The following is a 14,842-nucleotide window of genomic DNA, read 5'->3' on the forward strand; positions in this document are numbered from 1 at the left end:
GAGGTGAGAAGAAATCCTGTCAGGTTGAGGTGTCAATAGAGGACCTGCTGGAACAAACTGATCATTATTGCAGCAAGTGAGCAGCAGCAGATGGCTCAGTGCTGACAGGATTTAACAGAGTGGTAAGTTTTAATGACTGCATCTTAGCTCTTCAGACACCTGACTCCTGACAGCCAGAGGGCAGAAAACATTGCCAGGAGCACTAGAGGCGATTTGGGGAATCACAGGCACAACACCCTGACTTCAGGCTTAGCATTTGACACCAATTAGGCCAGAACTAAACAGTCACAGGCACCAACCTTCCCCACAGCCAAACATCGATGGTACTTGGCTGATTAAAGCCCCAGAATGTGCTGGGATCTCTGAAACTGACTTCTGGTATGAACAAGGAATACTTGAGCTGCAAGACAAACACATTGCTACTGCAAACTGAGCTGTAGCTCCTGCTGCAACAACACCCAAAGAGAAATTAGATTGTGCTGCACAAAAACATTCTTTTCATTTCCTTCAAGCCTGATGTACACAGAAATACACAATGCACAGGCACAGCCACACAGCCAGATGGCATTCCATGGAGTGTATCAAGGAAAAAGGATATTCTATGGAGAGGTAACCAAGTAGTTGTACCCTTAGATTACATTCTGCAATTAAAAATAAATAATTCTGCCAGATAATGTTCCAGTGTTCCACCACCCTCATGCTGCAGAACTTGTTCCTAACATCCAAACTAAACCTGTTCTCCTTTAGTTTGAAGCCATTGCTCCTCATCCTGTCACTGCAAGGCCTTTGCCAACAGTCTCTCCCCATCCTTCAGGTACTGGAAGCTGCTCTTAGGTCTCCCCAGAGCCTTCTCTTCTCCAGGCTGAACACCCCCAGCTCCCTCAGCCTGTCCTCATAGCAGAGGTGCTCCAATCCCCTGATCATTTGCATGGCCTTCTCTGAACCCTCTCCATCAGGTCCAGGTCCTTCCTATATTGAGGGCTCCTGAGCTGGATGCAGCACTCCAGGTGAGGTCTCATCAGAGCAGAGCATCTTGATGACCTCTGAGGTCTTTTCCAACCTGGTTGATTCCGTGATTCTGTCATCTCTCTCCATGCTGCTTTTGATGCAGCCCAGGCTGCCATTGGCCTTCTGGGCTGCAAGCTCACACTGCCTGCTCATGTCCAGCAGCACAGCACATGGAGGAGGCCTTAAAGGAGCCTTGACTCAATCCTTCAGCACTACTTACAGGCCATGACTAACACTGGATTACAGTTACCAAGAAACTGGAAGCTCAAATTCATTAAGGAGCCAAGATGAGAAAAACAACTCATCAAGCCATCCACTTCTGTACTGGACACAGCTTCTGAGCAGCCTTTTGATGTAGGATGAAGCAGCTAGAAAAATAAGGAGGAATAGGATCAGCCTCAGCTGTGTCTAATTATTAGAGAACCAAAAAACCTGATGCAGCCAGAGTGAGAATAATGGAGTAAGAGGGAAGATCATTTGGAAGGAGGAGAGAGGAGGAGAGAGGAGCATCTCTGAAGAAGCTGAGTCAACTGGATCTGACAGTGACAGTTTCCAAGGGCTCACAGATGCCAGGAACTAGGACTTCCTTACAAACAGCTTATTACCAGAAAGCTGCTTTTACTCTAACAACCTTCTTTCTGTTTTAAGTCAGAAGCTTGTCCTACTTTGAAGCTGGTTTATCTTGAGCCCACTTTACTATTGTATCACTACACATAACCTCTACATCAAAGACTAAGACAAAACTGTGCAGGCTCAAATAGATATATCTGGAAAAAGAAACTTAATCATTGGCTGAGGTTTAATAGGTAAGGCAGCAAAGGGAAAATTAACGCATAACTCAAAGTCTCCTAAAGTCTTTGTCCAGAATCCTCCTTCTGGTAGATATCTGGAAAATTATAATAACCTGGTCTCTCAGTTCAGAATATCTTCTGGTGCCTCCAGCATAAGAAGGACACAGAACTGCTGAAGTGGCTCCAGAGGAGGGCCACAGAGGTGACCCAAGGGCTGGAGCACCTCTGCTATGAGGACAGGCTGAGGGAGCTGGGGGTGTTCAGCCTGGAGAAGAGGATACTCTGGGGGGATCTTACAGCTGCCTTTCAATACCTGAAGGGATACTACAGGAAGGCTGCAGAGGGACTTTTCATAAGGGTGTCTAGCAATAGAACAAGGAGGAATGGTTTTAAGCTGAGGGACAACAGGGTAAGATTGGATTTTCGGAACAAGTTCTTCAGCACAAGGGTGGTGAGACTCTGGCACAGGTTGCCCAGCGAGGCTGTGGATGCCTCCTGCCTGGAGGTGTTCAAGGCCAGGCTGGATGAGGCTTTGAGCAACCAAGTCTAGTTGAGAGGTGTCCCTGCCCATGGCAGGGGAGTTGGAGTAGGTGATCTCTGAGATCCCTCCCAACCTCAGCCATTCTATGTTAATAGAATCATTCTCTGTATAATACAAACAGATTCTCCCATACTGTGCACCTCTGCCCTAGATAGCAGTAGGCAGAAGTGAATCCTGCATGACTCTTAGCTAGGATATTGGTATCATTAATTAAAAAGCAGCATGTCTTAAGACTATAGTATGGTCCAGAAAAACGCAGGAAAAGTCAAAAGAGATGCCATCCTAGTGTGCTGCATGCTTTCAAGTGGAAACTTCATTGCAGAAGCTGCAGTTCAGAAACAAGCAAGCTCCTTTTATTGTGGCCAGACAGTGCTCCACTCCCAGCTGCAAAGGGAACTCTAAGCATTATACTGAAGCTACATTAATTGTGCTGAGCATACAAAATGAGGCTTGGAAATTAACAAAGCTTTGACTGTTGAGTGTTCTTCCTGCCCAACTCACTACAGCTAGTTACAGAAGCCATTCTGATCTGCTCAGTGGGCACCTTTCACTGCAGACAATGCCTTTGTTTCCCTCACCATGAGGTCATTTCCCTCACCAGGTCATTTTCTGTTATTCACAGCAGGATTCAGACACCATTCAGCAGTGGGAGGAAACTGTGTCTGCAGCATTGCACCCCTGCAAGCAGCTGAGGTGCCACAGGATGACAGCAGAAGCAAGTGGAATGATGACAAAGTGTTTGTGTAACTAAAGGCATGGACATCAAAAATTCAGCCCCTTCCCTTCTACAACCCACTTCTGGTAGTATTTCAATGCCTAACAAGTCATCTGTTACTGTACTGAAGAACTCTGGGGTAGAAACTTAGTAACTTCTGAAGGGCAGAAGAGTCATCTCTGGTGATTTAGATCTGTTTTCACTTGGGTCTATTTTATGAATCAATAAGAAGCTTCTGAACAAACCTGATTTTCCTGCCAAATTCACACTGGTTTTCTTGCCCTTTTTTTTTCCCCCTTGGTTTGAAGTACTCTACTCAGAATGTGTTTCTACAAAGCTCACTGTTATTATAGGTGGTTATTACTCAAAACTAAAACAATCATTTTCCTCTGAGAATCAATACAAAATCTCAGGCTGGCTTTGGAATGCTTCCCTTTACTTTGTTATAGATTTTTTTTTCTTTTTTTTTTTTTTCTCCAGGTGAACTTATTGCAGCATCTTCTACACAACAGAAACTTGGTGGCATATTGCTGTGTGAAACCAATATCAAATTTCAAATAACAGGTAACAACTTTAGCAGCTGAGAGAAGCAATCTTTAGGTCAACTGCATGAACCCCTGAAAATGGTACAGAACATAAAAGAATAGTGCAGAACACTTGAGCACAAAACATGGCCAACTGCAGGGACAAACACAGAGAGAGGAAAAAAACCCCACAAATCAGGTTTCTATGGGAGTTCTGGCAGGGTAACTGTGCCATCTATCTGCACTTCAGGACAGGGAAGAGGAGTTACAGGTTTTTCTCTGAGTGGTTAGCTACTATTTCATGTGCAGATTTATCTGTCACTGTGGCCACTTCCATGTTAGCAGCACAGCCATATTTCTAAAGAAGAATACCTGTGAAGGGCTGAGTTTGGGGAGAGTAAATCATACAGAAGTACTTAATATCCAGAGGAGTCTTACCTGCTCCCAAGGATTGGCTCCCCAGAGGCTCCCAAGGCAGAATAGTCCATGCCATAGAAATTCAGCCCTAGAAGGATTTTACTCCTCCATTTTGCATCAGGATCCAGTACCTGAACACAGGCTCGTACCCAGGGCAGAGGGGAATTTGGACCAGGTCTGTCAAAGTAGAGAAGAAAACCAAACTCAATCAGTTTGTCAGAAAAAGCACATATTCAGCCTCAGCTTCCTCCTGCTGGCAAGTGCAGTTGGGAAGAGCAAACTATGGCACACAAAAAGGAGAGAAGGTGAACCTCCAAGCCTGGGAAGGTTAAATGCTCATTCTTCACTGTGTTGAAGTTCTGATGTACAAAACATTTTTGCCCCACTCTGGACTGTTTGATCCACTTCTGAGGTGAAGGGACACAAACTTCTTAAGAGTGGGTAAGAAAAGGTTTCCACCTTGCACAGCTTCTCTGCCACTGGGCCTGGCACAAGTCCTTGTAAAAAGTCCCTCCCCAGCTTCCTTGTGGGCCCCTTCTAGGTACTGGAAGGCTCATTCAAACAATGGATGTGAATGGTTCCCTCCTCCTCTCAAGTGAAAAAGATCAGCTCCAAGTCAGGTCAAGGCAATATCTGTACCAGGGAGAGCATAAAGATGTCTATAGCATAACAGACCCTCAGTTTTGGGGCCTCACTCCAAGAAGGACATTGAGGTGCAGGAGCAGGTCCAGAGAAGGGCAACAAAGCTGGGGAAAGGCCTGGAGAACAGGGCTGGGGAGGAGCAGCTGAAGAGCCTGGGGTTGTTTAGTCTGGAGGAGGCTGAGGAGAGACCTCATTGCTCTCTACAACTCCCTGAAAAGAGGTGGGAGGGAGGTGGGGGTTGGTCTTTTCTCCCAAGTAACAAGGGACAGGACAAGAGGAAATGGCCTCAAGTTGCACCAGGGGAGGTTTAGCTTGGACGTAAAGAAATATTTTGTCCCCAAAAGGGTTGTCAAGCCCTGGAACAGGCTCCCCAGGGAGGTTGTTGAAGAGTTTAAAAGACACTGAGGCACTGGAGCAAGACTGCTGAAGGAATCACTGAATCATTTTTGTTGGAAAAGCCCTCTAAGATCATCCAGTCCAACTGTTCTCTAATGCTACCAAGGCTGCTGCTAACCCATGTCCCACATCTCAGAATCACAGAACCACAGAAACACTCAGGTTGGAACAGAGCCTCAGGATCACCAAGTCCAGCCCAGAACCCTACTCTGCAAGGCTCACCCCTAAACCATAGCCCCAAGCACCACATCCAAACCACCTTGAAACACCTCCAGGGTTGGGGACTCCACCACCTCCCTGGGCAGCACATTCCAATGTCTGATCACTCTTTCCATGAAATTTTTTTTCCTACTCTCCAGTCTAAACCAGTCCTGTCGCAGCTTGAGGCCATTCCCTCTTGTTCTATCTCTAATTACCTGTGAGCAGAGACCAGCATCAACCTCTCCACAACCTCCTTTCAGGTAGCTGTAGACAGCCATGAGGTCTCCCCTCAGCCTCCTCTTTGTAACACTAACCATCCCCAGCTCCTTTGGTTGCTTCTCACAAGATTTATTCTCCAGGCCCTTCCCAGCTTCCTTGCCCTCCTCTGCAATGCCTCCAGCAGCTTCACATCTCTCTTGGATTATGGTGCCCAAAACTGGACACAACACTCAAGGTGTGGCCTCCCCAGAGCTGAGTCCCAGGGGACAATCCCCTCCCTGCTCCTGCTGGACACAGCATTGCTGATCCCAGCCAGGATGCCTTTGGCTTTCTTGGCCACCTGGGCACACTGCTGGCTTCAGCTGCTCGTTGATTAGAACCCCCAGATCCCTTTTGGTATCTGACAGAGTTAGAACACACCACCCACTTAGCTAGAAGAATGAAGTCATCCTGCAGATTTACTGGGGACTGAACTGGGAACCAGTTCCTTCAGCAGTCTTGTTCCAGTGTTCGGTGGAGTCTTACCGGAGCGGTGTTGAATAGTCGTAGGTCATGAGACTGAAGCTGTCTATGGCTGAGGCCAACTGATCAAAATCCTTCTTGGTGAACATTCCTGGCTGGTTAGTCCTGTTAAGACAAAGCACAACAAACCCAAGAAGAGGTCACTTACTGCAGTAATTGGCTTATTCTCTCCTTTGGGTTTCATACCATTTGATCAGGTAAGGAAGGCATAGGGAGAAGCTCCTCACAATGAGAGTGATAACTTGAACAGTCTGCCCAAGGATGTGGTTGATCCCTGGAGATATTCCACATCAGACTTGATGTGGCCCTGGGCAGCTGACTGCAGGTGGGTTGGACAAGATAACCTTTGGGGTCCCTTCCAACCCAATGCATTCTGTGAATCTGTGGAACATCACAGGAACATCACACACAGAATCACACAGAATCAACCAGGTTGGAAGAGACCTCCAAGACCATCAAGTCCAACCAATCACCCAACCCTAACTAATCAACCAGACCATGGCACTAAGTGCCTCATCCAGGCTTTTCTCAAACACCTCCAGGGATGCTGACCCCATCACCTCCCTAGGCAGCCCATTCCAAAGGGCATCTCTCTGTCTGTGAAGAACTTCTTGCTAAAATCAAGCCTAAACTTCCCCCTGCACAGCTTGAGACTGTGTCCTCTTGTTCTGCTGCTGGTTGCCTGGGAGAAGAGAACAATCCCCACCTGGCTACAACCTCCCTTCAAGTAGTTGTAAATGGCAATAAGGTCTCCCCTGAGCCTGCTCTTCTCCAGGCTTTCATTTTGAGGTGGCAAAAAAAAAAAAAAAAGAAAAAAAAAAGGGTATTTCAGGGCCATTCTTATGATAAATGTTTAAAAAAAAGCCCCAAACCACAGTGGAATTCTACCTATGCTGTCAGTGGGAAGAATGAGACTTCCAGAGCACAGTGGCCAAATAGGCATTTCCAGCATGGCTCCAACAGCCAGCACAGGGGCTGTGGACTAACCAAATTGCCTTAGGCAGCAATCAGCTGGACTCTGAAAGCGGTTCAAAGATTCACAGAACGGTTTGGTTTGGAGGGGACCTTAAAGGTCATCCAGTTCCAACCCCCTGCCATGGGCAGGGACACCTCCCACCAGCCCAGGATACCCAAGGCCTCATCCAGACTGGCCTTCAACACCTCCAGGCAGAAGGCATCCACAACCTCCTTGGGCAACCTGTGCCAGTCTCTCCCCACCCTTGCTCTCAACAATTTCTTCTTCCTCTCCACTCTCAATCTCCCCTCTCCCAGCTCAAAGCCATTTTCCCTCATCCTGGCACTCCCAGCCCTTGGCCAAAGTCCCTCCCCAGCTCTCCTGGAGCCCCTTCAGGCACTGGAAGGCTGCTCTAAGGTCTCCCTGGAGCCTTCTCTTCTCCAGACTGAACAGCCCCAACTCTCCCAGCCTGTCCCCATAGGGGAGGTTCTCCAGCCCTGAGCATCTTCTTTTTGGCAAAACCTTTAATTGCTTGTCCTGTGAAACTGGGTTTGATTCTTATAAAGCTAAGTTATCTGGGCCACACTTAAATGAGTGGATGGGTGCAGTGTTGATAGAAAACATAGAAACCAAAGGTAATTATTTTATTAATCTCACAAACCCCTGATAACTCCATCTTGCATGGTACTGAAGAAATTTTCTCTCAGTGGTGGAGAGCACTTCAGATTCTTTTTATTCCTTTCCAAAATAGTCCTAGGAAGCAGCAGGCCAATAGGACTGCCTGCTTTTAGAAAAAGATTGTACAAACCTCTTTTCTTTAGACAAATAAAAAAATCAATTTCTTCCTTCTTGTGGAGGAGGAGAAGAAATCCATTCCATGACCTTCTCTAGACTCAAGTCTAGTTATGCCTTCTGCCTATTTTTGTAGGAAACAGGAACACAATTTCCCCTCTTTTTGCTTATTCTTGATTTATAAATCTACCCTTGGGTTAATATCTACCTTTGTTTCATGGGTGAGTGAGTGGATTTTTGACAGCTTTGGACTCAGACTCCTGACTTCCTTCAACCATTCCATTCACAGAAAATAAATGCCCATGAGTTGCCTGAAATGTGTTTCACTGAACCTATTTCAAATAGAATTCCTAAGATCAAGCTGGCAGCACACAGCACAGTGGGGAATGTGAGGCTGCCTTCAGCACGCTGCAAAGATGAGACAGAACTCAAAAGGAGAAGCAGCTGCCGGGAGAATCAGCCAGCAGGCTCTGAAGCATCGAATCACAGAATCATAGAATCAACAATGTTTGAAGGTAACTCCAAGATCACCCAGCCCAACCTATCACCCAGCCCTATCCAATCAACTAGACCATGGCACCAAGTGCCTCATCCAGTTTTCTCTTGAACATCTCCCTGGGCAGCACATCCCAACGGCCAATCTCCCTCTCTGTGAAGAACTTCCTCCTAACATCCAGCCTATACCTTCCCCTCGTTCTGCTGCTGGTTGCCTGGGAGAAGAGCCCAACCCCCACCTGGCTACAACCTCCCTTCAGGTAGTTGTAGACAGCAATGAGGTCTGCCCTGAGCCTCCTCTTCTCCAGGCTAAACACCCCCAGCTTCCTCAGCCTCTCCTCACAGGGCTGTGCTCCAGACCCCTCATCAGCTTCATTGCCCTTCTCTGGACACAGTCCAGCACCTCAACATTTCTCTTGAATTGAGGAGCCCAGAACTGGACACAGCACTCAAGGTCCTCAGCTGCGCAAGACCCAAGAGATCATCTACTCCAACCTTCCCACCATGGGCAGGGACACCTCTCAACTAGACTTTGTTGCTCAAAGCCTCATCCAACCTGGCCTTGAACATCCCCAGGGAAGAGGCATCCACAGCCTCGCTGGGCAACCTGTTCCAGAGTCTCACCACCCTCATACTGAAGAACTTCTTCCTAAGCTCCAGGCTAGCCCTGCTCTCCCTTAGCTTCAAACCATCCCCCCTTGTCTCTAGACACCCTGAGAAGAAGTCCTTCTGCAGCCTTCCCGTAGAATCCTTTCAAGTATTGGAGGGCAGCTCTAACTCCCCCTGGAATCTTCTTTTCTCCAGGCTAAATGACTCTGAAGCAGGGTAAGATGAGACAGGTAGAGATGTAGCATAGGGTAGCCTGGGAGAGCAGCATTGATAGGGAAACATTATAATGGAAAAGAAAAGAAGAGGAAAGAAAAAAGGAAAGGAAAAGGAAAAAGGAAAAGGAAAAGGAAAAGGAAAAGGAAAAGGAAAAGGAAAAGGAAAAGGAAAAGGAAAAGGAAAAGGAAAAGGAAAAGGAAAAGGAAAGGAAAAGGAAAAGGAAAAGGAAAAGGGAAAAAGGAAAAGGAAAAGGGAAAAAGGAAAAGGAAAAGGTGGATTAACAGCTACAAACTGTGGTGAGACTCTGGCATTCAAGAGTCCCACTCTAGACAAGAATCCTCTGGAGAGTAGAAGGGAGAGGTTGCAGATTCCAGACCTTGCAGCAGTATCACAAACTGCTCTTTGATCCAGAACTGAGCAGGCAAGCCCTGCCTAGACAAGGTACACACTACAGCCACTCATATTCCATCATAAATGTAAACCCAAAAAGCCGCTCAGTGACAGATGCAAGCAATAAACTGAAAACTCCCTCATTTTGACCCTTACCACTCTTGGACCAGTATGCAAATTCTCCATCCAACACCATGTGCTGGGTGGATCACCAGAGCATGACTGTGTTCATTTAGTGCTTTACAAGGGCACTTTCTTTTCCATCACATCAGGAAAGAGACTAACAGGGTGAAGGATGCAAAGTGGGGCAGGGTGAACCACTGGTAAGTGCCTGCCATGGTGTAAGGGAGCAAAGCACAAAGGATGTTTGCAAGCCAGGTCAGTGAACCTGCCCAAACACCTCCTGGGTTGTGCAGCTGTAGATTGTGTGAAGCACAGAAGTGTTCTGGAAGGGTCATGACTTCAGAACCAGTGACACTCTTGGCACCTTGAAGAGAAATCCCATCTTTTTCCTTCTGGGTTTTAACAAATTGAAACAAATCTTCAGCTGGAATCATAGACTTGTTTTGGTTGGAGACCTTTAAGATCATCCAGTCCAACCATTAACCTAGCACTGCCAGCTCACCACCAAACCCTGTCCCTCAGCACCATACCTATACAGCTTTGAAACCCCTCCAGGGATGGGGACTCTACCACTGCCCTGGGCAGTCTGTTCCAGGTTTGACAACCCTTTTGGGAAAGAAATTGTTCCTCATATACAACCTAAACCTTCCCAGTGGCAACTTAAGACTATTTCCTCTTGTCCTGTCACTTGTTACTTAGTAGAAGAGAGCAAACCCCACATGGCTCCTGCCTCCTTTCAGGGAATTGTAGAGAGTGAGGAGGTCTCTTCAGCCTCCTTTTCTCCAGACTGAACACCCCCAGTGCCCTCAGCTGCTCCTCCCCAGCCCTGTTCTCCAGACCCTTCATCAGCTTTGTTGCCCTTCTCTGGACCTGCTCCAGCCCCTCAATGTCCTTCTTGGAGTGAGGGGCCCAAAATCAAAGCCACATCTGAGGTGCAGCCTCACCAGTGCCCAGTTCAGGGGCACAATCCCTGCCCTACTCCTGCTGGCCACACCATTGCTGATCCAGGCCAGGATGCTGTTGGCCTTCTTGGCCACCTGGGCTCACACTGGCTCATAGTCAGATGCTGTCGACCAGCACTCCCATGTCCTTTTCCCCTAGTCCACTCTTCCCCCAACCTGGAGCCTTCCTGGGGATTGTTGTGACCCAAGTGCAGAACCCAGCACTTGGCCTTGTTGAACCTCATCCCACTGGCCTTGCCCCCATTGATCAAGCCCAGCCAGGTCCCTCTGCAACAGACTGACACATACACCTCACTTGGTGGCACCTGCAAACTGACTTGAGGACACCTGAATGCCCTTGTGCAGATCATTGATAAAGCTTTGGAAGAGAACTGGCCCTAACCCCAAGCCCTGGAGAACATCAAGTTCCTTGGATGGTTATCTGCTTGTTATTTACTGCAAATGCAACCCTGGGTTGTTCTACAAGAATAAAGAAAATGAAAGACATCTTCGAAACAATGTCACAGCAACTTGGATGTCTGTAGGCAAAGTAATTCCACAACTCAAGCCCCAGCAAAACACATTTTCAAGTAAATTGATTGTGATTGCTCATGAAGGGAAAAGCATGAAAAGTAATTATAATGTGTATTAGATATTAGGGCATGTTGGATTGCTTTATAGATTAAGCTGGGTAGTACTTAATGAAATCTGTCTGCAACTTGCCCTCTACAGCCACTTTTCATACCTGCTGGGGGGAAAAAACAACAATGAATACTTACACCCCCTCCCCCCCACACACACAAAAAGCAGGTTAATGTGGTTATTGCCCTAACTGTCTCCAAAACAAGCCTGGAATTGCAGTCCTTTAGTTACAAAGGATGGCTATCTGAGGAGCAAGGACTTCCACCTTGGAAGCAACTCAGCAGCAAAGAATAGGCTTTGCCTGTTCATGGATAGTGTTACAGCACCATCCCTCCTCCCAGAAAGCAAGCACCACTCACCAGCTCCATCAGCACCACCAGTCAATTCTGCTCTGAACTGTCCACTGGAGCAGAACCAAGATGATTCAATGCATGCCCTGAGAGCTGTTTTAAGTCAGGAAAATTGGCACTCCAGCATAAAAACTAAATAGTTTTCAACAGCTGTTATGCTTCTCATTCTGATATTTAATTGTGAACCTTACTCAGGGGCAGGCATGTTCTGACTATATTGCTGAGAAAATCAACAGAGGTTAAAGACTTAGTAGAGAATACACATGGCCCATGAGAGGAGAGCCAGGAAAATGCTCAGAGGGCTGGAAAACCTCCCCTATGGGGACAGGCTGGGAGAGTTGGGGCTGTTCACCCTGGAGAAGAGAAGGCTCCAGGGAGACCTCAGAGCAGCTTCCAGTACCTGAAGGGGGCTACAAGAGAGCTGGGGAGGGACTTTTGACTAGGGATCATAGTGATGAGGGGCAATGGCTTTGAGCTGGAAGAGGGAAGATTTGAGACTGGTGATTAGGAAGGAATTCTTAATAGTGAGGGTGGTGAGACACTGGAACAGGTTGCCCAAAGAGGTTGTGGCTGTCCCCTGCCTGGAGGTGTTGAAGGCCAGGTGGGATGAAGCCTTGAGCAACCCGGGCTGGTGGGAGGTTGGAACTTGCAGGGGGGTTGGAACTGGATGAGCTTTAAGGTCCCTTGCAACCCCAACTGTTCCATGAATCTACAGGAATAGAGGTTTCCAAGTGTAAGCCAAAAGCCTGCCATTCTTCTAAAAGCCTTGAAGTGGCAGAAATGTCCCCACAGGAGTCTGGTAGCACTGTCCAACACACAGGCTGAAGAGAGCTGCTTATGAAACGTCAGGTGAGTGAAACCTTGGTGGTTTTATCTGCTCACTGTCAACATCAACATGAAGGAGCAGGAGCCAGGTGTATGAACATGAGTAACAGGAAAAGCAAATGATTTAATGTATCTGAAAATTCTCTTTGCATGGAATTAACCCTGACAGCTGAGCTGCTTTGTTTGCTTTGGCTTTGAGTTCAGAAATTACATCTCTGGAGTCTAACAAACATTCTTGCTAAAGAGGGGAGCTGAATGCTCAAGACAACAGAAAGCTGCTGTGCAGAGAAACCTGCTCCTGATGGCCTAAACATACACTGAAACATGGCATTAGAAATGTGGTTTTCTAACTCAACACTTTCAGCAAGCTTCATTCAGGTTCCATAACATCCTCCACTAGAATCAGATTCATTGAATGGCTTTAGTTGGATGGGACCTTAAGGATGATGTAGTTCCAAACCCCTTGCCACAGGCAGGGACACCTTCCCAGTTTGCTCAAGGCCTCATTTCCACTTGAGTTCTTTGTGATTCTATCACTGCTCAACATTTAGCTCTGAAACTGTAGTTCCCCAGGTCTTCCAGCCTCACTCAGTTCCATTGACCCTCCTGATGGGACAGGCCTTTCCCCTTCACTCTACAGAGTGATGAAGTGGTTCTGCAAGGGCACCTCAGGCTTTTGGGGGAACAAACATCTCTTGCAAACACCCACTCATGTGCATTATTGCACCCCCCAGCTCAGAAGACACCCCACTGTACAGCACACTGCCCATGCTGCAGTGGAACATTCCTGCACTAGAGCTGATTGATCAGGGAGCCCTCTCATATCCACAAAAAATGCAGGGAGCTTGTTTCAGAGCCCAGACTGTTTGCTGCCCACAGATTGCATCAGGTTGGAGGAGACCCTTGAAGGTCATCTTGTCCAACACCCCTGCAGGCAGCAGGGACACCTCCAACTAGAGCAGGTCGCTCAAGGCCACATCAAGTTTGACCTTGAATGTCTCCAGGGGTGGACCCTAACCCTAACCCTCAAGCACCTCCCTGGGCAGCCTGTTCCAGTGTTTCCCCATCCTCACTGTGCACAACTTCCTCCTGAGGTCCAACCTAACTCTGCCCTGCTCCAGTGTCAAACCCTTGCCCTCCATCCTATCCCCACAGGCCATTCTGAACAGTCCCTCCCCAGCCTTGCTGGAGGTCCCCTGCAGATACTGAAGCAAGACTCCAAACAGCACAAGGGCAGAGGGATCAGAACTCCCATTGGTGCTTTCCTGACAAGCATTTTTATCAGGTTTTAACTCCAAAGTCTTTCATACTGAAAGAGTGGGAAAAAATCCTCCAGCCATGCGAGGCACTTCCATTCCCTGCCAAATGAATCTACATTCTCAATTACTTCTTCTCTCACTAAGATTACTCTCAAAATGAAATAAGATAAGAAAGGAAAAAAAAATAAGGTCTTGTAACTGCTGTTCCCTGCAAGGTTGGATCCCTCACTGAGCTTTCTGAATCATCACCTCTCCAAATAGTCCTTCCTAATGGAAAGCTGATTGATTTTCTGTTTCCTATATCTATTTCAGCAGTCACCTTCTCAGCAATGACTTCATTTTCTTCTGGTGTATAATTGGCAAAACAACTGTTTGTAAATCTCCCCTTCTCCCATTTCTCATCACCACCAGGTATTATTGGTTTTCATAGCACCTCACAGTTAGCTGCACTGAAGTCTAGACAGGGAACTGCTGCAGAGAGAGCAGCAGAGGCTACAAAGCTGCTGAGGGGCCTGGAGCAGCTCTGGGAGGAGCAAAGGCTGAGAGCCCTGGGGCTGAGAGCCTGCAGAAGAGCAGCCCCAGAGGGGAGCTGAGCAATACTCAGCAAGAGCTAAAGGAGCTGTGGGGGCAAGAGGCTGGGGTGAGACTCTGCTCAGTGGTGCCCAGGGACAGCATAAGGGGCTGCTGCACTTACTTCATGACAGGAACACTCTAATTTAAGTGCCATCAAAGAGCACAAGGGCTACCTGCCATCTGTCCACAGAATTTCAAATGCAATTGAAAATAAAAAAAAAAAAATAAAATCTGTGGGCCAAGTGCATTCTGAAAACACAAACCTGACATTGGATTAGCATTTCTGACCATGTTTTCTTCATGGCAAGAACAATTAAAGAATCATAGAACTGTTTTGGCTGAAAACCACCATGACCACTAAACCATGTCCCCAAGTGCCATGGCCACAGGTTTCTTGAATACTTCCAGGCATGGGGACTCCACCACCTCCCTGGGCAGCCTGTGCCAATCCCTGCCCACTCTAGCAGCAAAGATATTTTCCTCATCTCTAACCTAACCCTCCCCTGGCACAGTTTCAGGCCATTTCCTCTCGTCCTATCACCTGATACTAGGGAGAAGAGACCAATCCTCACCTCACTGCAACTTCCTCTCTGGAAGGTCCAGGGTTGACAACCCTTTTAGGAAAGAGATTGTTCCTCATATACAACCTAAACCTTCCTTGGTGCAACTTAAGACTATTTCCTCTTGTCCTTGTTA

At 47.4% G+C, this 14,842-nt stretch overlaps 1 protein-coding gene across 1 annotated transcript in view; it reads right to left on the reverse strand.

Annotated features, from left to right (window-relative positions):
• CHID1 (chitinase domain containing 1) overlaps positions 1–14,842 on the reverse strand; it is a 138,939-nt gene that overhangs the window by 81,501 nt on the left and 42,596 nt on the right. The window contains exons 8-9 of the mRNA XM_054390583.1: positions 5,980–6,081; positions 4,018–4,173 (exon numbers count right to left, since the gene is read on the reverse strand). Coding sequence (XP_054246558.1) covers positions 4,018–4,173; positions 5,980–6,081 — 258 coding nt within the window. The remainder of the gene's footprint in view (positions 1–4,017; positions 4,174–5,979; positions 6,082–14,842) is intronic.

This window comes from Indicator indicator, chromosome 21 (genome assembly GCF_027791375.1).
Source record: "Indicator indicator isolate 239-I01 chromosome 21, UM_Iind_1.1, whole genome shotgun sequence".
Taxonomy (NCBI): Eukaryota; Metazoa; Chordata; class Aves; order Piciformes; family Indicatoridae; genus Indicator; species Indicator indicator.